This window comes from Nothoprocta perdicaria, unplaced genomic scaffold (genome assembly GCF_003342845.1).
Source record: "Nothoprocta perdicaria isolate Ctin4 unplaced genomic scaffold, notPer1 scaffold_1, whole genome shotgun sequence".
Taxonomy (NCBI): domain Eukaryota; kingdom Metazoa; phylum Chordata; class Aves; order Tinamiformes; family Tinamidae; genus Nothoprocta; species Nothoprocta perdicaria.
In genome coordinates, this window is record NW_020454093.1 from 3,086,732 (window position 1) to 3,110,692 (window position 23,961).

At 41.1% G+C, this 23,961-nt stretch overlaps 1 protein-coding gene across 2 annotated transcripts in view; it reads left to right on the forward strand.

Annotated features, from left to right (window-relative positions):
- The window catches only part of ARHGEF28 (Rho guanine nucleotide exchange factor 28), a 119,271-nt gene that overhangs the window by 25,743 nt on the left and 69,567 nt on the right, over positions 1–23,961 (forward strand). For both annotated transcript variants that reach the window (XM_026036331.1, XM_026036323.1), the window contains exons 3-8: positions 193–340; positions 2,520–2,813; positions 13,540–13,723; positions 15,612–15,792; positions 18,918–18,990; positions 23,363–23,409. In XM_026036331.1, coding sequence (XP_025892116.1) covers positions 193–340; positions 2,520–2,813; positions 13,540–13,723; positions 15,612–15,792; positions 18,918–18,990; positions 23,363–23,409 — 927 coding nt within the window. The remainder of the gene's footprint in view (positions 1–192; positions 341–2,519; positions 2,814–13,539; positions 13,724–15,611; positions 15,793–18,917; positions 18,991–23,362; positions 23,410–23,961) is intronic.

The window sequence follows — 23,961 nt, forward strand, 5'->3', positions numbered from 1 at the left end:
ATCATTGCCTGTGCAGTCAAAAGGTGTTTCCTGAATGCAAGTAGAAAATAGCAGATTTATTGTTAAACCTCAGATCCTGCTTAATATGGAGTTGAAAAGATTATAATAAACTTGCATTTGAAATACATGTTAATAGGCTTTTTGGAGATGAGACAATTACTCCATGTTTATGAAGGTGTGTTCATTTTTCAGGGGCAAGTGGCTATAAATGCAACATTTGGCAAAGACATTTACCTCCCCGAAGATGCCGAGTTTTACTTTGTTTACAACGGATCTGTGCAGAGACACATAATGTTTGCCGAGCGAGTTAGCGATAATGCTCTTCAGTCCATTGTTCCAGGTGAGACTTTTTCTTGTTCACACTTCCTTTCTCTTTGCTGTACTCCACCCCCATTTTGAAGCTGGGCAAAACTGCATTATTTGATATAACGCTGCTTTGTGGATTAATCATAGAAGAAATACAGGAATGGAAAGATGACCTTTGGTATCAGCTTTACTGACCAGAGTTGGCCCTGCCTCTTAGAGCAAACTGCATCATTTTCCAGAGCAGTTGAGGCTCTGCAGTGCTACAGGAAGGGCTTTCCTGTGCTTGCACAGCTGGGTGTGCACTAACATGCAATCTTTAGGCATGGCATCATTTTTAATCTGGATGAATCTTATTCAACAAAGCCAGCCTTTGCCACCCTGGCTTGCCTGCAGGCATCCTCACACCTGCAAAGGTTGAGATTTTGTCTGGGCCACCCCTGCATGCGCCGGTGAGCCGGGCTTGCAGGGAGGGCATGAGGTGCTTGGAGCTCTGCTGAAGCCGTTTGTGCTGAGAAGAACCGTATCTGGGTGCCTCACACTACGGAGAATTTGTGTTGTCTCATGACAGCTTGCCTTGACATTTTCCCCTTTGTTGAGGAAATAAAAGCCCTGGTGCCATTCTCTATCATGTTCTTTGTGACCTTTTTATGTGACCTTTTTGTGAGAGTAGCTGGTGTAAACATGATGTACCTTTGGAGTAGGTTCTGCTTGTTATTTGTCCTTGTTTTCTAGAGGAGGTTGAGTCTGAAAATAACTGCTGAACACGAAAGGGATAATTCTGTGCTGTTCCATGGTTATTCCTTTAATTCTTTACATTGTAAAAGATTTTCATGGAATAGAATTAGAGAAAATGTGAGACTTATTCCAGGATAGCAAAGTCATTTCTTTGAAGAGTCCTGCAATGACACTGTTAAACAATTACATATGGACTAAGCTACAGGCGACACGCAACCAGTGTGAACGAGTGCTCAACAGAACCATTAAGAGATGAAAACAGAGACTGAAGCTAAAATATACCCTTGTGGGGTTACTGTTGTTCTGTAGTAGCCAAACTAAACATAAAGGTATGCAGAGCACTTTAAAGACAACTGTAGATCTAGTAAATGAATATTTGCTTTTGAAATGATTAGATTGCATAAATATACTTGTAGTTATTTGGAACTTTTGGGGAAATTTAGAATTGCACCCTTAATACTTCATGTTTAGCTCTCTAGTGAGATTTGTGGGCATAGCTTGCACCTCTTTAGATGTATGATATCTCATTTAGATGATGGAGGAGGAGGAGGGATGCTAGAGAGATTTTGTTGGCAAACTGCCTTGAAATTCTTAGAAGATCCTAACTGTACATTATACAGTTGATATGATATATAACCTAGTGTGCCAAAAGCATGAAGTTTTCTGAATTCTGGCCTACAAGGAGACAATACGGGTTTCAATAAAAAATGAATTCCTTGGAATTCCTATGCCAGGCCACTCTGCCAGTTCTTTCTTGGGTGTCTCATTTTTCTTGATTCTTACCCAAGAAACTCTTGTGATGGAGAATGGCAGAAACTGTGTACTGATCCCACCAAAGTGGAAGAGACGGCTGGACTATTTGTTGTGTGTGCTTTACACTCAGTAATTTGTTTTCAAAGCATGGTACTGGCCTACCATGAATACCCAGGTTCCTAGGTGTATACTAAGGTGTAGGGAGATGCACAGTGGTTGTGCATGGCCCTCAGGACTGTGGGCTGGAGTCATTTCAGTGGTGCTACATCTTTGGGGGTGGTTGCTCAGTGAGCAGTTTGTTCCTTTTCTCTCCTCAAGCTTGTAGTGCTTGAAGGGGATGGGGCAAATTTCCATCTCTTTAGATAGAAATTACTGTGGTTGCTAAAAGACTCTGATGTGCTTTGTGTTTCTGCTCTGTGGCATTTCATCCTGATGTGGTTACCTGTTTTCTCTGTTGTGGTTCAAGAACCTTCATCTAGAAAGGCTGGTTTTACTATCAGCTATGTTGGTATAATTGGGAGGTTTGTGAGTTCAGAGTCTAGTCAAAAACAAGTTAATTACCAGAAATACCTGGTGGATGCCCTACAAGCGATAGATTTTGTTAGATGAGAGAATAAGTAATTCTGTGTGCATATTCCTTTCTTAAAGGGGGGAATAATGAGGAAAACTGAATGCAGTTTCTAAACATAGCTAATTTTAATGATTAACTTGGATTGTAATTTCAGGCCATGGATGCCAAGAAGCCGTTTCTGTCTCTGTGCTGATGTATACAAAGGGATACTCATCTGTGGTCCTTGGCACCTCTCCTGTCACTTACAGGGAGAATCTGTCTTGCAAGTTATCTCGGTTTCTGGTTAATCACGTAGCTTGTGTCACTGCTGCTAGTCACAAGACTTTGCTTGATAAGTTTCAACTAAGGATAAAAGATCTGCAGTCCCTGGATAATGACGTGATGATGGCCATTGCTCATGAGGAATTGCCATCAACGTGGAACATCCTTGGAAACTACTCAGAAAGTGGTAAGATTTTATTTTAAGTTGGAAAACTTTTAATGGTGATTTGTTGTATAGAGCAGGAGAAAGCATCTCACTGTTCTATTGAAGTTTCTTGATCCTTATGCTTTGTTCTGAGGTTATGATGGAAAATTGTTGAAGAATGAAGGGAAATCAGAGATTCGTTTTGTGCCCAGAGGCTGAGCAAGGATTAATAACTGCTGTTGTCATTCTGTCTCTCCAGAAGCTTTTTATGCTTTGACTTACTGTGATTTGGTTTCTTTTTATAGATTGGCTCTGCCTTTAAAGGTTTAAAGGGCTATCTGTTTTTACAGGGAGAAAAAAAAAAGGTAGGATTATAGTAGTGGAGTGTCTCCATCATGATTTCAGTCAAGTGAAATATTTAAAAAGTTAAGCAAACAAAAAGGAGACAATATATCACTGTAGGCCTTCTAATGTACAGAATAAATATGTTGTTTACCACACTGTTTATGCTTTATTTAGTTTTTAAAATCATCCTTAGGGGAAAGCATCATTAAACAAGTTTTGTGGCTTTTTTTTTTTTTAAGAGGAAGTGGAATGAAAAAATATACATGATACTTTACATTACAGCTTGTTACTAAAACGTGTAACAAAATCAGGTGAAATTTGCCAGGTTTCAAGTTTCATTGCAAACACAAAACTATAGTTAGGTTTTGCTGAAGAGCACAACATTTTTGCAGACCCATCTGATTTATAGCTGAGGTTGGAAACACAGTTAAATTTGATGGCTTCACATGTTTTTCATTGAAAATTTGGTATTTTTGGCTGTTTTCCTTTCAGTACTTTAAACTGCTAAGAATCAGAGGGCAGGCAGCTTCCATTTGAGCCAAATTAAAAGAGAGAGCAAATGGTAGGGAACTAAAAACACAACACAGCTCATTTCTTTGAGTGAGGTTTTTCTCTTCTTAAATCTTTCTAATTCTTAATGATAGATAGCTTGGAATCTGCTACTGCCTTCATCAGGAGAAGGATTTTCTTTCTTTTTTTCTTTTTAAGGTTCTTGTAAACAGCTCTTTTAAGAGATGGAAAAGACATCCTCACCAAGTTGCATTCAAATATTGGCTGGGTACTGAAAATAAAATATAGCCTTCTTTCATTTTGGTGCATAGTAAATATTTGTTGGCATTACTCAACTGCTGGAACAACTGGTGGATTTTAGCAATGAAGAGCTTGATTCAAAGGCCAAAGAAATTGGTAGTGTTTTTTTTCACAGACTTTGCTAAGTTTTCCATCAAAACCAGCTGAAACCTAACTCAGAAGTATCTGCTGAGTATCAGAATTATATTGGTGCTTGGGCAAAGTTGGCACCTGCCTGCATGCAACCTGGAAGTTCTGGCTCCAGAGCAGCTTGCTACACCAGGCAGAGCTCTGTTGGGGCAGCTACCACCCAGATACCAAGATTCTTTAATTTTTAATTATGCCAGTTGTTAATTTTGAAGCATAGTGTAGTGTTCATACTGAAAAAAAGTATGTTGTCCTCATGAGACATGCAGAGTGCAGCAGAGAAGCAGGGGTCTGTGCTCCAGTGAGTGCCTGGAGTCTCTGTGAGCGTAAGGGATGTGCGAGCTGAGCATGCTGCGTTCCCAGGTGCTTGCAGGAGCATGGTTATGTCGGGGGTTTCCTGTGTAATTGCCTGATTCTGTTTTAGCCAGTTGTTGATCCTCAGCTTTTTGGTTGTCCTGAAAGGTTAAGTGGAAATCCTGTCGTGTGCAGATCAGCTCCCTCATGAGGAAGGATCCCCTATGTGATACAGCAGCGTGCTGTGTTCATGGGCCTTGCTGGGTGCAGCTCAGGTGTCCGACTGTCTTCAGGATGGCACTTGTCCATACATGAGATCATGTCTCGGTTTATACAGCAGTGGTTGCTCCTAGTTTAAGCTGGGATCATTTCTCTTGTTTCTGGATAAAGCAAAACAACCCCAAACCTAAAATAAATTCCTTGAGCCTGGTTTCAATGCTTTTGCTTAACGAGGAGCTCTTGGTGGGCAGGTAGCCCATGCGGGCCTGCCCACGTAGCTTGTGTTACGCACAAGGTGCTTGACGCCATCCTTTCTCTGGAGGGGAGCAGGCCTGTTAGTAGCATGATGATATACTTGGTAGGTCGGGCATCCCCATCGGACAGGAAAGCAAATACCAGTTTCTCCTGTTGAGTAGGTGGTCCCAGAAGCTTTGTGAGCAGCTACTCCAGTGGCACAGGGGCCATCAGCTGTGCCCTCTCTCCAAGGCCCAGCACAGTGCTGGGGGGCTGAAGTTGCAGCCTTTGCCTCCGGGTCTGCTTTGATGCAGTGAGCACAGTGAGAGCATTGCTGCGGGCTGCACTGGGCTGCAGAGGACACTGAGGTTGAACCAGGACAAAATGGATCCTGGCCTCCCCCAGCTGAGCGAGTTTGCTCTATCTCCATTAGTGTAGCTCTGCCAGAATAAACCTTCCAGATCCAGGAGAGTCTTAACTCTTAGCCTTTTGGAGCATTTGTCTGTTCTTTTAGTGTATCTGCTGCGAAAGAGCCTGCATGGCTCAAATACAGGGTTATGGCCCTATGCATGCCTGCAGAAATAAGGAAAGGCTTCTGTCTCAAGGAATGGAGAGTCAGATTAGCAGGAGAGCTGCCTCAGCAACTGGGTGCTGCTGAGGTGAATTCAGTGGTTGAGTTCACAAATGCCCAAATAGTTCTTTTTTGATGCCTCACTCCCCTGCAGCTCCTGATCTGTTTTGGTCACCTCTCCCTTGTTGTATAATTTCTCTTTACCTGTATCCTGTGCACATTCAGAGCTGGAACATGGAGTCTGAAACTACAACTTTTAATCACTTTTAGAGCCATTTTGTTCTTTTACCTGAGCCTGCGAAACATTGACTGAGCCTCTTTCCCCTTCCTATCCTCACCCAGAGTTATTTATTCCCCGAGCAAAGCTACAAGTTGTGTGTGGTTGAGGAAGCGCTGGGCGTGAAAGGAAGGAAAGGGAAAAAGACTGGGACAACTAGGGTAGGGAAGGCTGTAGGTCCCAGAGCAGAAAAGAGGAGGAGGAGGCTCTTTGTCTTTCATCTATGAGGTGATCCAGGGCTGTGTCCCAGCACCACCGTGCCTCCCCTTGAAAGGTTAAACTGAATGAGAAGTAGATTTGTGAGCATCTAGGAAGGCAGGGGGGACCTTTTCCTACTTGCTGTCTCTGCAGCTCCTTGACCAACAGGTCTGGTAGCCTCTTGGTGCTCAGGAGGATCAGGATGTTCTTTTTAGTATCATTACTGGAAAAGTTTTGGATGCTATCAGCCCTCCCTATCTAGGACCTCAAACTTGTGAGACTAAGGAGCTGTTAATTCTTTCAGCTTTCAGAGCTCTTGGGCTATTTTTATAAGAAAAAAAAATCTTTCTTTTGAGTGACAGTGCTAGAGAAAATTATTAGACCATCTGGTGTTTTTGGACTTTATTCATTTTTATGAGGATTTAGAGGCATATGGGTAGATGGAAAGATAGAAGAATAATTTATTCATAGGAATTGTGGTATTTGGAAAAAGTGTTTGTATTCCCTTTATAAGGTATAAAAAGGATTGGACAGAGAGGCTCGATTGTCTAGGGAACATTGCAAATAATTCAGGAATTTAGAGCAGTTGCACAGGTCAGGACTTGCTAGACACATTATTTAAGTTCAACAAAGGAAACAAGAAAGCACGGACCTTTCGGTAATCCTCACTTAGACTAAGTGCCTGTTTGACAAGCCTGTCACAAGCTGCCTGCTCACAAAGACTGACTGGATGCTCTGCTCACCTGGCCCGCGACCAGTTTCCTGCCAGAGCAAAAGGCGGCTGCGGGAGGACCTGACAGGGATGTCCTTATGCTCAGGGATTTAGCTGGTAGTGGATTTGAGGGCAGAGAAAGTGTAGGAAGGAGCTGGATGGAAAAGCTGCTTGTTTGCTAATTATATCTTTATCAAGGATATTTTTATTCTGAAAATGGGATTATTTGATTTAACAGGCTAATCATTAGTAAATATTATGTTGTATAGCTTGCTATAGCTGATCAGGAAAAAAAAAAGAGTTTTCCCACACTTTTCTGCTTACAAAAAAATTACTTCCTGTCATAGGATTTTTTTAACCCCTGCTTCTCTTGAACAAAATGTAGACTAAATTTCTTTGTAGAAATGAATGTAGTAATCTCTCCAGCTGTGATACCTTATCCTACTTATGAAAACAAAGATGGCATGTGGATGAGAAAAATGCCTCAAGGTAACCTTCAAAAATGCATCCTTTCCTCTTTCAACAGGATCATGCTAGGGCTATCTCTCGACATTGGCAGTTGTCAAGGCAGCTGTGCCAGCCCGGGCTTTCCTTGTCCAAGTTGGTGACGAAGGTGGGGGTGGGAGCTCAGCATGCGCTGGGAAGTGCCTGCCTTGGACAGAGGCCGGGTCACCCTGGACATGAGGGAAGCCGCTTCCTGGCGTTCCTGCTGCTCCCTCAGGCCTGGGGCTGCTGCTCCTCCTTTCTGAAGGCGCTCCCGGCACCTTCACCATCTGATACCTGTTTGTGCTTTTAGCCACAAGCTCTGGAGCTCTAGGATACAGGGCTTTGGGAGAACGTCATGAGATCTACCTGTATATTGTTATTGTCCAAAAAGACAGATTCAGCATCTTCACTACAACTCATGTCTGTGGCATGCACTGAAGCTGAACTCCCTGGACTCCTGTCTAGGAGGACAGTGGTCTCGGTAAGGGCTCTGCGCTGCATGTGCACAGCTGAGCTTGCTTCAGTTTCTGGTTGTTATAAGGGCATTGCTGTGAGGCTGAGTTCAGGTTGTCTGGGTGACTTAACTGTGCTGTTAATTAAACAAGAACATTTGCTGCTGGCTTTGTCAGCATTTACAGTTATTTTCCAGAGGAAGAGAGCCCTTTCAGATTTAGGGCTATTAGTAGCAATAAAATTACATCCTAGATTATGAGAATTGATTGTGGATCATAGGAAAGGGAGCAGTGTCCATAGTTAATTCTCTTTCATGCAGACCTTTTTTTTTTTTCCTGTGTAAATGCTTCATAATTATTTTCTAGGAATGGCTCTTGCAAAATGAACTGAAGAATTCAACCTCATTGACTTCTGATCAGCCTGTGTGGAGTGCTCTTCCATTTTCTGTGACATTTTAGATTTGATTTCCCCTCTCCTGCCTTTTTCTATGTAAATCTTGTTACTGTTTCTATTTGATGCTAAACAAATTACTGATAAGTTCCATCCATTCAAATGTCACCGGGGCATGTCATATTTTTGGTCTAAATTAAATTATGTCTCAGTTGTATTTTCAAGTTACGGAAGGAAAAGAAGGAAGAAGTGCCTGTGTTTTCTTTCATTAGGCAAATCCTGGAAACAGCAGGTAAACATTTATAGGTATGGTGAGGAGAGGTAAATATTTTCCTTCAGATAGGTTACAAGGTTAGAGAACCAGACAGCTCTTTGGTCCTGTAGGAGCCAAGCCTTTCAGAGACTGCATGGGGTAGATGAGGAAAGATGCTAGCATGGGCATTGGGGCTAAAGGAGTACCTTAAAGTGCCTTTTGGTAACCAAGAAAACTGTACCATGGAGCAAGATGCTAGCAAGCATGCTTAAACCTGGACTTCCCCAGTGAACACACTGTCCTCATCTTCTGGTCTGTAGTAGAAAGAGCAATGAAGAGATGTTTGAGACCCTCCTCTGCAGGGGGCTTTGGGGAAGAAGGCTTGGAGGCGGTCATAGTAAGGCAAGCGATGGTAGACAAAGTGTTGTAAGTGATGCTACAGACAAATATTTAAGTCCGTACCTAGACAGTGGCTTAAGAGCACTGTTGACCCTCCTTGGTTTTGGGCGCTGTTAGACACGTGGCACTGAACGTGGTTGTGGCCTTCCCTGCACCTGGCTTTGAGATGGCTGCTGCCTTGTGTTAAGCACGCCAGGAGCACTTGATAAACAAACGTAAGATAAACAGCCTGAGGGAGAGCTGCAGTACAAATGGAAGGGAAATAGCCCTCTGCTGACAGCAGTGATTTCGTGTGTAGTTTCACGTCTTCGCCGCGTTCGCCCAAGCAGGAAGCGCAGCTGAAACCTCATCAGTTGAGTAGATGAGGTTACCATGTACAGCCCTTACCACGCAGGCCTGATCCATGGTGCTGCTGGTAAAACTGCAGTTCCAAGACTTCTTAAAGTCTACCTTTAAAACAGTGTTTTAGCTTTCCCCCTTGCCTCCTTCACCTCTGCTTCAGTTTTTATTCACCTCAGTTTACATCAGTCCCATGGCAACTCATGGTCTAGGATGACCAAGCTAAAGGCTAATTTGAGAGTGACAACACAGCTTCTCTGAGCCTGGAAACGGTCTTCTCCTGGAAGCCACCTGCCTGTGCTTGGCTCTGTATCCATCTCCTCCGTCTCTGGGCTCGGCAGGCTCGGAGCTGGACACACACATGTGTCGCACTGCACAACCTTTGTGTTGGGGTTCACAAACCCACTTGCATTGCCAATCAGGCACATATGTATGTTTTTGCAGTGACTGCAAAAGTGCGCTGAAGTCCACTTTATAAACAACCTCTTTCCTAATGGAAAATGAAAAAAAAAAAGAATGATAATGCATAAAATTAAGAAGCCAGGAAAAACTGGAATTTTGTCAGCCTGTTGTAGTGGCTCCCTCCTCTCTTCAAGTCTTGAGGTTTTAGTCTCCTTCCAGGAAATGAGATCCATAGCCCAGAAAGGACTTAGTCATTTCTGTCAGAGAGAAATATTTGTTTTTGTTGTATTGTTTTGGATGTAGGAAGGAGTTCAGGTGCAAGGAAGAACAAAAGGATTTATTTAATGTTTAAAACAGACTCTGTTTGGCTTAGTGTGGTATAACTCGGAGCGTTTTGGCTGCGTAATCGGGATGCAATGCAAAACAACGTTCCGATAGTGCATCTCTCATAGCACCACCTGCCTTGCAGTATCCAAACCCATGTTAATCAGCCAGCAGAGCATCTGTCAAATCTTAGGAATTTTTATTGCTGTGTCTTGATGGAAAATCGTGTTTTATCCATTTAAATATGAAAATGTTGCAGAAGTTTTATATTCTTAATATTTTTTTTCCTGATTTTCCTCCTTTTTGTTGCTGAATACCTTTGAACAAATTATGTTCTTTATTTTTTCTCAATATCTCTTTTTCTGTCTTGACTTTTTTTGCCTTTTTTTTTTTTTTGCATTGGAAATCCATTTTCACAGGAAGGGGAAATAAAGATTAAAAAGGTGAAAAATGCCATTTGTTAAGTCACATTGAAGAGCTAGAAAGGAGGAAGTGAAAGGAAGAAGAATTGAAACTGAAAACACCTCTTTAAAATGTTTAGAAAGTTACTTCAAAATTTTACTACTTCAGTGCAAATCTCTTCTGTTTAGGCAGGCCTACTTAGAAGGCTTGTTACCGATCTGCATGTCTTGGTACTTTTTGCTTTGATATTGTTAATCATGGGATAGAATTATAAAATTCTGTGGTGGAACAGCAGCATGGTTGGAAGAAGGGATCCCCAAAGTGCTTGGCCTTGTCCACTGTGCAGAACAGGGGCAGCATCAAAATTGGATCAGGTTGCTCACGGTCAGGTTTTGAGTATCTCCAAGGAGGGAGACTCTGCAACCACCTTTTCCTTGTATGCAGCCATCCTTGTGATGCAAAATGTTCTTCTTGGGTTAAAGATAGGTTGATCTGTCCAGCGATCTTTTAAATTTCAGTATTTGTTTTTCAGTTTTTAATGCAAAACAAGATACTAGAGGTGGCTTTCTACATCATCAGCATCTGGTCACTCCCGAGCAGCTCAGACAGGGGTGACAAGAGGACCATCACCTTGCAGACACTTAGTTTGTAGAAATTAAGGCTGAGAGGGTCTGAGTGCTGTTTCTAACTTAACTCCATGAAGAGAGCTGATTGAGCTGCCCCCATAGCCCTGCTGACATATATACTTAAACTGCCCATCAGCAAGTTCAGGCTGGAGCGAGAGGCAAATTAATAAGTTGGAGTGTTGTAATTCTGCTGCAACCTTTCCATTAGAGTCCTGGCAGTGAAAATGTCTGGGTAATTTTCAACTTGATCATCTTATAAAAGAGTTTCCCTGCTCTGTTACCTATGGAAGGCGTGATCTTGACAGTAGGACCCAGAAAATTTCTGTTTTGTGTTCATAGCACAGACTTTAAAGGCAAAGGTATACGTTTATGTCTTAATGAGAGAAAAAAAAAATAATTGCCAGAATTTTGTGGAGAGGTAACAGAAGATATTATTGTAGCTTGTGCTTTAAGACAACAGAGTATTAATTTAGTGTTGTGTTATTTTTAAAACCACATTCTTTTTGTGGAAAACTATTGTGGAAAAAAGTACAATTATTTTAACCAACATCTACTGTGCATTTCAGCCCAGACGTACATATTGCTTATAAGTTTGGGCCACAAGGCAGTAAAAAACTGTATATTGACTTAACCATACATATCGGAACAGTTGTGCAAAGCACTGTTTAGCAAAGCAGTTCTGCATATGCTTGAGCTGGTTGCAGTAGACTTGAAGGTAGTGTGCACTTGAAAACTGCAATTACAGTATTAGGTGATGTGTGTCATATACAAAGGGGAGTACTGTAATTCCTACTTGTAATGTTAGTAGCTAAAATGCACCAATTATCAGTATCTGCAAAGGCTAAATTTGGAATATTTTGTAGACTTTTGAGAGAAAAATAGATGTAAGTACGTCCTCCTGTGGCCTAAGATCCTGCAGCAGATCCTGTGCTCAGCTGAGCACATTTTTTTGTCTGGAGTCTGAAATGGGGAGATCAAGAACCAATTTTATTTCCTACAGCCTTGGGGGAGTAACAAGCATTGCCCAGACAAGCAAATGCACCAAATTACATGCCAGCTAGTCACAAACAAGAGACAAGGTTGGAGATTTTTTGTTTATTTCACTATAGTGAAAGAAAAGTTTTAGACACTACATACTTTTGTGTGTTTGTCATCTGTTACAGGGCAAGATTCTGTATGATCCATTTTATGGATCAAATATCTAGAAATTGTTTTATGATTTGAAAACAAAAATCAAAGGTTCAAGAAGCATGAATTTTATCCATATGTTATGCAGGAGGCCTGACCTTTCTTTCTGTGAATTGGCTGTATCTGAATGTTTTGATTGTACGTTAGCTTAAAGGTAAAAACTTCATGTGTTGCCATCCAATAACCAGGGCAAAAACTGGTCTCAGCAGAGTTCCCTCAATAATTTTCCCTATGAAGAGCTAAAGCAAGTTCCTTAGGCTTTTTGTAGCCTTCCTTGCCATTCTAACATCTTTATGAGATACAGAAATACAGAGTTTTTTACTGTAATACTTGAAATCCAACATTATGAAAAGATATTAATGTTTTTGGATATGAGAAGATACTCTAGACAAGTCCAGCTTTTTTAGGCATATAGATGCCTAGAAAGGAAAAGGCTCAGTTGAGATATGATAGCAGCCCTCAATTACATGAAAGGAAGGAACTGATTTTCAAGTCCATTTTGGATGGACCAAGAAGCAGCAAGCTCATATTGAGAAAGGGTGAGCTAGGTTAGACTTTTCAAATCTTTCTAACTGTATGAGTAAATTCACCTTACAGATTGTCTGCAGAAGGTATGAAAACCTTTTGTAATTGAAAGGTTTTATAGGACAGGTTGGACAAACATTTGTCAGGAATAATTTGAGCTCATCCTGCCCTAAGACCTCTTGAGGTCTCTTCAAACTCTTTTTCAATTATTCTAGGAAATAAACTTTCCTAACATTTTCAGAGGGAGTACTTAAATTGAATAGGGGACTAGTGATGTGCTGGTGATGAAGTGGGATTCAGAATCAGCTATGAGCCACGGTATTTGTATATAACTACATAATTCTTTTGCCAAATGCATGAAAGGTTCTGAAAAGAATGTATTTTTTAGCTCTTGTCTACCCTTATATTTCACTTCGTAACAAAATATCCTTGTAAAGAACATGTTGAACACTTGAGCTCCATTTCCTCAGTTGCCATTAAACTGCATGGGCTTTGTGTCTGGAAAAAAAACATATATGCAGATAGGCAGACCTTTCTTTGAATAAAAGGTGGAAAAGGTGAAAGCCTTCATCAGTATCAGCATCTCATGCCTTATTCCATGGTGTCTGCAGCTTTATTTTAAGTTTCAGCCCTGTTGAACTTGATAATGTGGTTAAAAAGTGGAGAGGAAAAATTGGTAGGTGAAACCAATTTCTTTGAAAAGAGAAGCAAAAGAATCATCATGTGCATTTTATACTTGTTAACTGGTGGCTTATCACTAAGGATCTTTTACCGTGCTGTTAAGCAGCCTTCCTTGATAAATCACACACCTTAAGCAAACAAACAAACAAGCAAAAGCCCCACAAATACCCAGACCTGCTGACAGATGTGCAATGCGAAGCAACTGGATAATTATTTCTTACTGATCTTTTATCGTATATTGGGATATCCCTTGTACCAGTACAGAGAAATATACGTACGTACAGAGGAAATACTGAAATATCTATTTCAAAATGTTTAACTTGTGAAATTAGCTGTACATATGCCATTAACGGTGTAATTCATTCAGTGAAAGAAGAATTCTGCCTTATTATCTTTGTAAGATGGAGCCTGAGTTGTGGCATTTCTGCAGACGAGTTTCATTTGATGCTTACTAGCAAATCAGTGGGAAGGGGCTGGATTTTGTTTCTATCTTTTTGTTTGTTTTGTTTTTCAGAACCTGAACACAAAGAAACTCTACTTCACCTTGCCATGAAATTGGGATTGGTTAAACTTTCCCAGTTCTTAGTAGCCCAGCCTGGTGGGTCGTTGGCATTAGCACTACCTAATGAAGATGGAGCAACACCACTAGATCTGGCTTTACAAAATGGGCACTCTGGGCTTGTTGAGGTCTTCACAAAGTGAGTATATTGCTCTTCTCTCTCTGAAAAACTGCTGCCTGTTAAGGAATATGTGGCTTTCCTTTGCGAAAAGCCAATTTTATGTTGGTTTCTGTTTCTTCTTATTATCATTATAATTTAATTATTTTATATTTCCCTTTAAATTGAATAATAGATGGTGTCTAAAATTAATTTGTACATTAAGATATTGTATTTTAATATTTCATAATTTTAGATTTATGAGTCTGCTAAAAGGGAATTATTAAATAACAATAGTCATATTCCTGGAATTGTTAGTGACTTCATTGTTGCTGTTCAGACTTCACTTATCTGAAGAGACTATCATCTGTCTTTGAGTGGCACCCTTTGTGTGTTTAGAGTTACTGCTCTTAATAACAGTGCAAAATTAATAGAGTGGGACAAGATGTGTGACGTTATTTCTTCTTAAAAATGTGCTTTTTTATTAAATCTGAATGATAAGAAGTGTATCCTAAAATAGCAGCTGTTTTTTAAAAATGCAGCTGGCCTTTTCAAATCAGTTCAAATGGTAGTGTTATGTCTTGGTGCTGTGACATTGCCTCAGCTTGTACATGGAGGTGAGAAAGAAAAACGCCCATCTTCCAAAGGGAAACCAAGTCATCTCTCTGTATTGCCCTAGTTTTGAAAATGCAAATAAAAACTTATAAATAATGCAAAGTTTAATAAATGGTTTAAGTGATGAAAAGCTGAAGGGTTTTGTGGCAGTGCTCTAACATGTAAATAACCAGAGAGCATTTAGTAGCAGGGGAGGGCACCGGAGACTCTGTTACCCGGCACAACTTGTTCTCATTGAGGAGGATAGGGATAAGCTGTGCCATTGGGTACCTCTCACAAGGGTGTTATTGCAGCTGCATCCAGACCTGTTGCTAACAAGTGCATACGTCTCTTAAAATATATCTCCCTCTCTGTATGAGTATAAACAGAAACACAGGACTTGGGTTTCACAAAGACCTCGGATGGCTCTGTGACCCCTGGACAATCTCAGGTTTGAATGAATAAGGCCGAGTCGGTAGCAAACCCAGCCCTGCTGCTCCGGTCTGTTTTTGCCAGAGCTGCCACGCTGACAAGTGCCTGGAAGGACCAGTGCCTTCTGGCATGTGTCAGCTGTCCAAGGTCGCATCCGCATGGACCTGAGGAGCTGCATTGCCCCTGGGTGTCTTGCGGTACCACGTGTTCAGCATCAGAAGCCTCTCCTCACTGGTGGCGTTTCCTTGCAAAGAGAGAAAAATATCCAAGAATCCCGTTACATTTTTATTCGGGAATGTGACTCCTTGGGTTCTGGCTCTGTGCGACCTATCGCTTAGGCGGGAATTACTCGAACTTCGGTTCGTCTGAGAAAATTACTGGGAGCGCTGGTAGAGTACATTATGTTATGAATGTCTCATTTGTTTGTAACATCCAAACAATGCCCAATTCCCTTGAGATACTTTCCGCTTTTCACTGTAGCGGGATAATAAACCTGCTCTCTTGCTGCTGGTTACGTCTCACTCCTATATATGGCAACATTAACAGGAAAAGGCACTATTGCTAATTTACAGCAATACGGAGAAATAGGTATTGTTAAGCCCTGTTGTTACTGGCATATTTTACTAGCCAGTAACTGCGTTTCTGGCGCAGTTATTGTTTCTTCCCTGCTGACACGTACAAGTAGCAGAATTTTCTTAGGCCTGAATGGAGCCATTGGTGAGTATTTGTTTGCCCAGCTGTGCTCGGGGTGGATGGTTGGGATTTTCTGCCCCGGTTTGTGCAGCGAGCGCGTTCTGCGGCGGCAGGCCCGTGCGGCCGGCGGGCCGGAGGCGCGCTCTGTTTGTGTTCTCATGCTACCTGCGCGCCCAGCATCTGTTTTGATTTAAAGAGCGTGTTGTTTCAGTTCCCAGGGCAGTGGCTCGGCTGACATTTCGAGAGCTGAGCTCAGTGAGGGTGCGTGCGTACGGTTTGTTCATTCATCAGGAACTCTGACACTGACATTTAACCACACCGCAGAGCACTTCTTGGAGTCGGACATTAAACTCTTCAGAAAATACTTCTGGGACAGACCTCTCCTTTACAAGGTGCGTACCCGTCTAGCTCAGCACGCTGACACGGGGTGTTTTATTCGCTAGTTTCCAGCTAGGGACTCTTCAAGCTGGACATGTTTTTCTTAAATAGCCTTTTAGTTTAAACTACACCCATTTCAGTAACAGTTACTGTCATGAAGGATTATGGTTGTGGGCTTCAACTTTGGGTTAATACAGCTAATTGTATGTCTGAAGCTGGAGGATAAGGTATGCTGAGCATTTTAGCAACTTCTCCTTCACCTCCCAATTTGTTTTTGAATCATTTTGGACTCTACGCTGAATATTTTCCCCTGGCATCTCTGCCTCTGAGATTCACTTGTCAGTTATATTCATGTTCACAGTTTTAAATATTTACTTTAATTCCATTCTGCTTCATATTGCTGTAATTCCTGAGAGCTTCTCTCATGGACCTGAGCTAACCAGTGTGTCATATGTAGCAGAAATGCAGGCTTGAAAGACTTTTTTTACCATAGAGAAATTTAGTTATGGTGTACTAGGTCTTAATTGGTTGTACAGTGTCTGGAAAACTACTTTGATATCCTTCAGGTGATTTAAGAGGATAATAATAGAAAACTAAAGGTTTTTTTAAAAAACTATACAGATACTCAATTTCATTTTTGGATTGAGAGTGATGGATTGAATAAAACTGGTGAGCTAAAAATACAGAAAAAAGTGCTTTGGCTTTTTCCTTTTCTAGTCTTAAATTTTAGCTTTTATTTTCCATGATTTATTTCAGGATTCCTTATTTGCATATTAATATTCTTTGAGTTGTCTTAAATGCATAATTTTTAAAACGTAAAATATAACCTATGCATTATGGTGCATTTAACAGAAAAAGAAGTGTGATTTCTCATATAAGTGCATACAATCTTGTACGGTCACCCACAAGGTTTTTAGTTCTTCCAATATAAAAAAGTTGTTATTTATTTGTGGCCTGTAGAATGGCTCCAAATTGCAGCTTTTCCGTGAATCTGATAGCAAATCCAATAGAAAATCAAAACTAAAATGAAGAATGCATTTTATTTATATCATTTTTTTTCTTCTTCTCATCCAATCTTTGTTCTTCTTGTAGCCTTTGAAAGTGGGGAAAAAGGAAGGTTATGTTAGATGTTTGTATGGTTTAGAGGGACAAATACACTTAAAGGTTGCAAAAGCAGCCTTTGTGAGTTTCTCTTTGCTCGATTGTGGGTTTCTCTTCTGCTCATTGCTGTAGTTGCTGCAGTCTAGATCCTCCTTTGCACGCACCCCTCTCAGTATCAGTGTTGCACTACTTTCATCTAGAGTATTAACACTTAGTAGAAATAAGCCAGAGTAATAAAGATCACATGGTTTACTTAATTTCCTATGAAGCAGAAGTCATCCTGGGACAAGGGATAATCAAACTGTTATATTTAGATGGAATATATTATGGTAAGGCAAATGGTAAGGTAAAATTCCTGTTCTTCCTGTTGCAAATAAGGACTTTCAGCTCTTAGTTGGATCCAAAGCATAAGGTGGGCATTACAGATTTCAAAATATGTAGTCTTAAAAATAGGAATGGAATTTGTTGCTATGCAGGAATATTCAACTCACCTACAATGAATTAAGTCAATATAACTATTGTATTCTATTTTCATACCATATAAATGACCACATTGCTATTTTAGGTTTGGGTCAGACAATGACATGGACTAAAAAGTAAGAGCTTGCTTCAGGTGTGATAGGAGGCGGTGGATTTTTGTATATGAAATAGCTTAGGCAACAGCACCAACTATTTACTTGAGAAAATGCAAGCCTTTCTAGTGCATATTTTTCAGGGTCTGGTCCATGGGTTCCTGTCAGTCCCCGGACTATTCCTTACAAGCCTAAAAAAATAACCAAAAATTTACAACAAGCAATAGTGTCAGGAAGCCTGAGTTAGCCCCACCTTAGGGGGATCCTGCAAGTCCAAAAAGGTCAAATCCATGGATTTGGTGAGCTTGCTAGGCAGTACAGAGAAGAGATGTCTGAAGGCTGAGAAAGAATTATTCTTTCTGAATTATCCCATTCTTAATGACCTTGCTGGCGTGAGCTAGCAAAAGGGACACGTTTGGCCGTGTTGGTTGCTGGAGGTCGTGCAGCCAGTGCAGGGGAAAGATCTTCTGTGAAAGGAGCTATCCAGAGACCAAAGGCTATCCAGAGACCAAAGGCCAAGTGTGAAATGGTGGCAGCATAAAAAGCAAACCCAGACCAAACGATAGGGCAAACTGTTCATCAGGACAGTCACCTAAAATGATTACAATTGTGTTGGTGTTTAGAAAATATTAGATTTTTTTCCCCTAGTATAGAGAGATAATTTCCTAAGGAGATGAATTCAGCTTGATGACTATGAAACTTTCCAAATAATTCCGAGCAATTTGTCCACAAAATTCAGACCACTTTTTCCCGGCCTTGTACTTTCATACTCATATTAACTCTTCTCTGTATGCTGCTTTGTTAGATAAACAAGAAACCTAACTGTAGAAGGAAAAAAGTAAAAGAATAACAGGAGGCATTCTCTTTCCTGCCTTGTTTTCTTATATATTTTGAGGGTAATTGCTATTATAAGGACCAGGATTTGCCCTTCCCATTCTGTTGTAATGGGAATTGAATGTGGAGAGGCAGCAGAGCAGGAGATGGCGGGGCCAGCCCAGCCCGGGAGCGGGTGCTGTGGTGGCCACGCTCCTGCCTTCCAGGCGGCCTCCACCACCGTGTCAGGACCGAGGCCTCGCGGAGGCTCCTTTCTGTTTCCTTTTCCCTAAAACATGCTGACTTTGGAGGGATGCTTTCAAGGTTAACTAGAAGAGTTTTGAACAGACCTGTTCTTCGTAACTCCCGTGTTTGTTTTTTCATAGAGGAGAAAGTTATAAACAGTGCTAAACAGTACAAGTACTAATTCTGATTATTAAGACGACCTTATGTATCGTAAGCAGAGGATAATTTCTGTCTATACTTGGAAATACTGTTTTTTCCTCTTAGGAGAAACTGATACTCTGAGGAATCCCTTTTAGTCCTTTTAATATTACTCATATTTGTGTGCTAATCTTTATGTGATAACTCAAAAATGAAATTAAATGTCATGAGTATCCAATACAATTACTGTTGTTTTGATTTTTTTATAGAGTATTAATTCAAACCGAATTGAGACAGTGGAAGGTCCAAAAATGCCCTGCAGTACAACAAGCTCTGTAGAAGGTACAGTTTTTTATTCCATAATGTTACAGTCTTTAAAAGCTCTGGAAAGTTGGCACAAATTCTTAAACCATTTATTTATTTATTCAGGGAGATCACATAGTTCATATGACATTAGAGACCTGACAGTGGAATACTCATGTCAAGCACTGTAAGAGTTGTGTAAATCATGAAGCTCCCTACAGGGCATCAATTTTCCAATGTCAAATCTGAATTGCTCGCAAAACATTATGGAATTTACAGTGATTGGAAAAAAAAGTTCAAATTTTATTGTAGGAATCGGAAAAATGTCAGTAAGTTCCAGGAGAGGGCAGTGTTTAGTTGAACTAACACTCCAGCCAGCAAATTTCAGTACAACCAACTAAATCAACTTACTAAAGATAAGAGCAGATTAAATAGAATAAAGTCTTGTGTGAATAGGTTTGGGATCTAGCCCAGCCTACTTAATTGTGGTGAAATTCCTGGATATTTCAACTAGACATTGAATATTTTGGTGAGTAGTTTATAAGGATTGTGGGACTGGGCTTTCTGATGGGACTGTCATGATTTTTCTCTACGAAGATACAGCCTTACAGCTGTAGAGCAAGAATCTCTTCAAGTTGAAAAGAAAATCACAAAAAGAGAAACCCCTGAGCATCAAAAGTGTGGTGCTTGGATGTGCTCTGTGGTGCCTATAAAAGTACTGTGTCCTTTCTAAGTTGATTATTTTGGTGGATTACCATGTCACTACAGAGTGTGTATGTGTGTGTCTCTTGGAAGCAAATACCCAGCCTCACTGCTGGCAGGACCAGGGAACGGAGAACTGCAGCAGTCTCCTGGCAGACCGGGAAAGAGTGAAGCATTGAACTGGTGGCCCAGGGAAGTGGTGGAGTCCCTGTCCCATGTAGATGAGGCACTTGGGGAGATAGTTTAGCAGGCATGGTGGTGATGCGTTTGCGGTGGGACTTGATCTTGAAGGTGTTTTTCAACCATTATGACTCTATGATTTCCATATGATTGTCAGGAATTTTTTTTTTTTAAAATCAGTTTGGCATTTGTTTATATGGCTAGTGTTGTATATTTGGATGAAGTGACTAGATGAGAATGATTAATTCTGTGAGAAGGCTTAAATCCTGTAAACTTTCTGTGTTGGAAGCAATTCTACTGAAATCAACACAACTGTAGGCACCTATATAAGTCTTTTTATAAGATCAAGACCAGACTGAGAAAAAAAATATTGGACTACAATTCCAAGTGACATCAGCTAGTAAACTTAAATGAGTGATAACACTGGGGAAACAGTGATTGTGTTTAGTGTTAGAAATTCTCTAGCAGTGTACAGGCAGCAAGTCTAATGCCAACAGAATGTAAATTTACAGAGAGATGATGAAGAGCTATTAGAATTTGCAAACTATGAACCCATTATTTTAAGTGTACAAGGTATCTGATTGACATAATGTGTACAGGTTGGTTCTGGATATTCCTCTGAGTGTTTTAGTCTGGCCAACGTCATCTTCATGTGGTTCTTCACTGATGGAATGGTATGGGCTGGGAATACTATGTATGGACTGGTAGCTATGAGTAGCAGTAGCCTGAGCTACTGCCACACATATTGAAGTTTGTAGGTGATAATTAGTGTCGTGCTTTGCCTTAGGCATTTTTAATTTGGACTGACTTGGGGCAAGTAAATAATGAATACCAAAGATATTGATCCTGCAGGATTTGCAGTTTTAGCTTATCTTGTCTCATTCTGAATTCTGGTGTGCCTGATATAAAGAAAAAAGCAGTCTTACTTCAAGTCGATGGCAGGAAGAGTATGCAACATTTTGACAGGATCCAAGATTTGAATAAGGAAGTTGCAATAATTGAACTTGCAGATATTCATTCTTTTATCTATCTGTGATCATGAGGAACCCTCAACTATTGTTTTTACATTGAGAAGCAGTAAATTTTTTTGATCTTCCCATGTTTTCATATTGCCTTTGGTGTCTGTATTGCTTCCATGTCTACTGAACGTTTATATTGCCTTTTTTACTCACCACCACCAAAACCAGATATTGATAAATCATTAATATCACAGATGACCATTGGTCTGTCTTAAGCTGTCATCAACAAACATTGAGTAGCTTTAGTTTAAATTGCTGTTGCTACAAGCAGGAATCATATGAAATGATTAACAGAGTACTTCTGGATCGTGTTCTCAGGTGTATTCAATGAAAATCCTTTACAAATTAGCTCCTAAGCTCAGGGCATTAATTTGGTGCATTAGTGTCATAAGTGCATCCCTCTTAAATTTTCAAACAGCTGCTGATCTAGTAAGTAATACTTACTTCTGGGTGGCCTGAAGTCAAGGCCAACAGACCTTTAAAGTGCACTGCTCCCCGAAGCTCCGAGATATTACCTGCCCCAGGTTGCTATAGCAGTGTCCCGTGTTGGGAAAGGCGATCGCACGGGAGCAGCGGGTCGGTGTAAGGTGACCCAGCTTAGCAGTGGGTCTCCCTGGCAACTTAATTATAATTCAAATACACAGAACGATGCTGTATCCACTAAGGATACAGAACAAAGGTGAAATAGAGTTTGGTTAGTTTAGTAGTTTCTGCCCTTTTCTGTTTTCTGACCTTGGAATTCCATGCCTGTAATTTGGCTGAATACAGTTATCTGGAGCTATAAGCCTTTTGCTTCTGTAGAATAACTGTTATAGACAAAACAGCTTTTAAGAGCTGTTAACCTGAGTAGCAATATTGCCAGCTACATGTCAATACCACAGAAAGAGGAACCTGGAAATTCATTTCCTTGAAGTGAGCGGTCAGAAATCTCCCCCTGAGGTTCTTAAGGTCCCTTTCTTGGGCAACAGTCACAGAAGTCGGCTCTTCCTTCTTACTGAAGAGTGGTGCCTGGCGTGATTTATCTGATGGCAGCAGTGATGAGTCTAAGTAATTTAAGTAAAATTTGGCCTTTGGGATTGTGCTTACTATGTTTTTTTTAAAACAAACAAAAAAACCCAAAAAACCAGCTTGACTTGTAGACTTTCTGCCAGTCCAGGGCACCTTTTGGGCTTGAAGGCTGTTGGACCCTGCAAGCCCCTTTGCTGCCATCCTAGAGGCCCCAGTTTTACAGGTAGGCATTATTCTCCCCGTTACTTTGCCTCTATGAGACCTGTGTGTCTCCTGGCACCAGGAGACCTGTGTGTCTGTGTGTCTCTTGGTTATCTCAGTGGCGTGGTAGGCAGAGAGGAGCCCATGCACAGAGGTGCCTGGTAGCCTGGACCTGCCACTTGCCCTCACATAACCCACCTCAAGTGCAACAGCGAGTGCTGGAGTGGTAGCTTGTGGTGGAATGTTAATTAAGGAAGGTGAATTAATTAAAAATGAACCAGATGTTCAGATATTGATTAGCATAGACCTAGTCCTTTGCAGTCCTAGCTCCAGCCAGCGCCCAGAGGTACTGCTGGTTATCACGATTGCTGGAGCTTGTGTGATTTAGGGGATAGACAGTTGTCTTTGAATTATTCCTCCAAAGACGTGTTGTTAAAGCATTTTATTAGACTTTGTGCAAAGAGGCCCTCAAAGAGCTGCTGTTCCTGCAGGCAGTTCCCCAAAGGCATGCTAGCAGCTGCTGAATCAGCCAAGCAAGGAGAGGCATCTCTGTACCTGAGAACAGACCTTGAACTCAAATATTCAGTATAAAAAGAATCATATTTACCAGCATGACTGTGGTTACATAATAATTATGATTTAAACTATATTTACTAAATAATAAGGCCCCTGGAGCCCTGGGACACTGGTGTTCATTTTCATTCCAGTAACTGGATTACTCCCCTTTGCTGCTCCACAGTAGTGCCGGAGGCTGGGTTTGGGATAAACCTGCCAAATGTGGTTGTGTTTTTATGTATATTCTGACCTTTCCTATGGTCTGGAGAGTAAGCCATAAAAGTGTGATATATATCTATATGTGTGTGTGTGTGTATTTTTTTTTTAATGTGAAATTTCTGTGAAAATCCAAGGTCTAAATTAAAAAAAGTACAGAAACTTTTCAGGAAAAAAGTGCCCAATGCAGCTTTTGGGGGGCATAGATTCAGAACTCGGGGTCTTTGTGTCACTTTGGGGTTAATCAGAAGCTAGCTCACGGCTCCCATTTTTCCTAGCCTGTGCCTTTAATTTCAATAGCCTGTTCATAACTGGCCCATGACAGTTCCATAGCCCTTGTTGTGCATCCCGCGTGCGCCGTGCCCACGGGAATGCCGCTCTGGGGCCGTGCAGGGGCTGCAAAGGGCCATTGTTCTGCCCTGGCCGCATGTTTGTTTGCGCACTGCTTCCCCCTCCCAGTTGGAAAAGCAGAGGGATCGGCGGCACAAACTGAGTTTGTTTATTGTTTAAAGGGCTCTTTGCTTTTACAGGTCCTGCGAACTTGGCATCTGATGAATTGTCCCAGGATGATGTGAAGGTACAGATTTCTCCTAATACAAGTAGCTTAAGTTTTGAGACGGCAACCTCTGCTAGGCCAGCTGAGCACCTCCTAGGGCTAACAAATAAATAAGGCAACAAATGCCTGCCAAGTGACGTTTCCTGCCCCTTCCTATCCTGCGGGAATAGTTACGTGTGTAGGTTATTATTTGAAGGAACCTGTTACGTGGTTGTGGGCCGGAAAACTAGGTCAAAAAGGAATCTACTTTTGGCCCGGAAAGCTCCTGCATTTGTGGTGATCCTTAGTTCTCTCAGGGAGTGCAGAGCTCAGCTTCAAGCATGTCAGGAGCAAACCCCATCTCCTGTATGTGCAGCCTTATCTTAAGGATGACAACAAGTTGGTCCTTGACCGGGATCTTTTGGGTAATTGTGACTCCATACCTGGTTCATTTCTCAGATGCAGGCCTGTCAAAACTGCTTGGGGACTGACTGGGAAAAATGCTGTATGTAAAATGTAGGCAGTTCCTGTTATCTTTCAGATACTCTTTGACATGGAGTTACATAACAACTTTTTGAGAGGAACAATATTTGT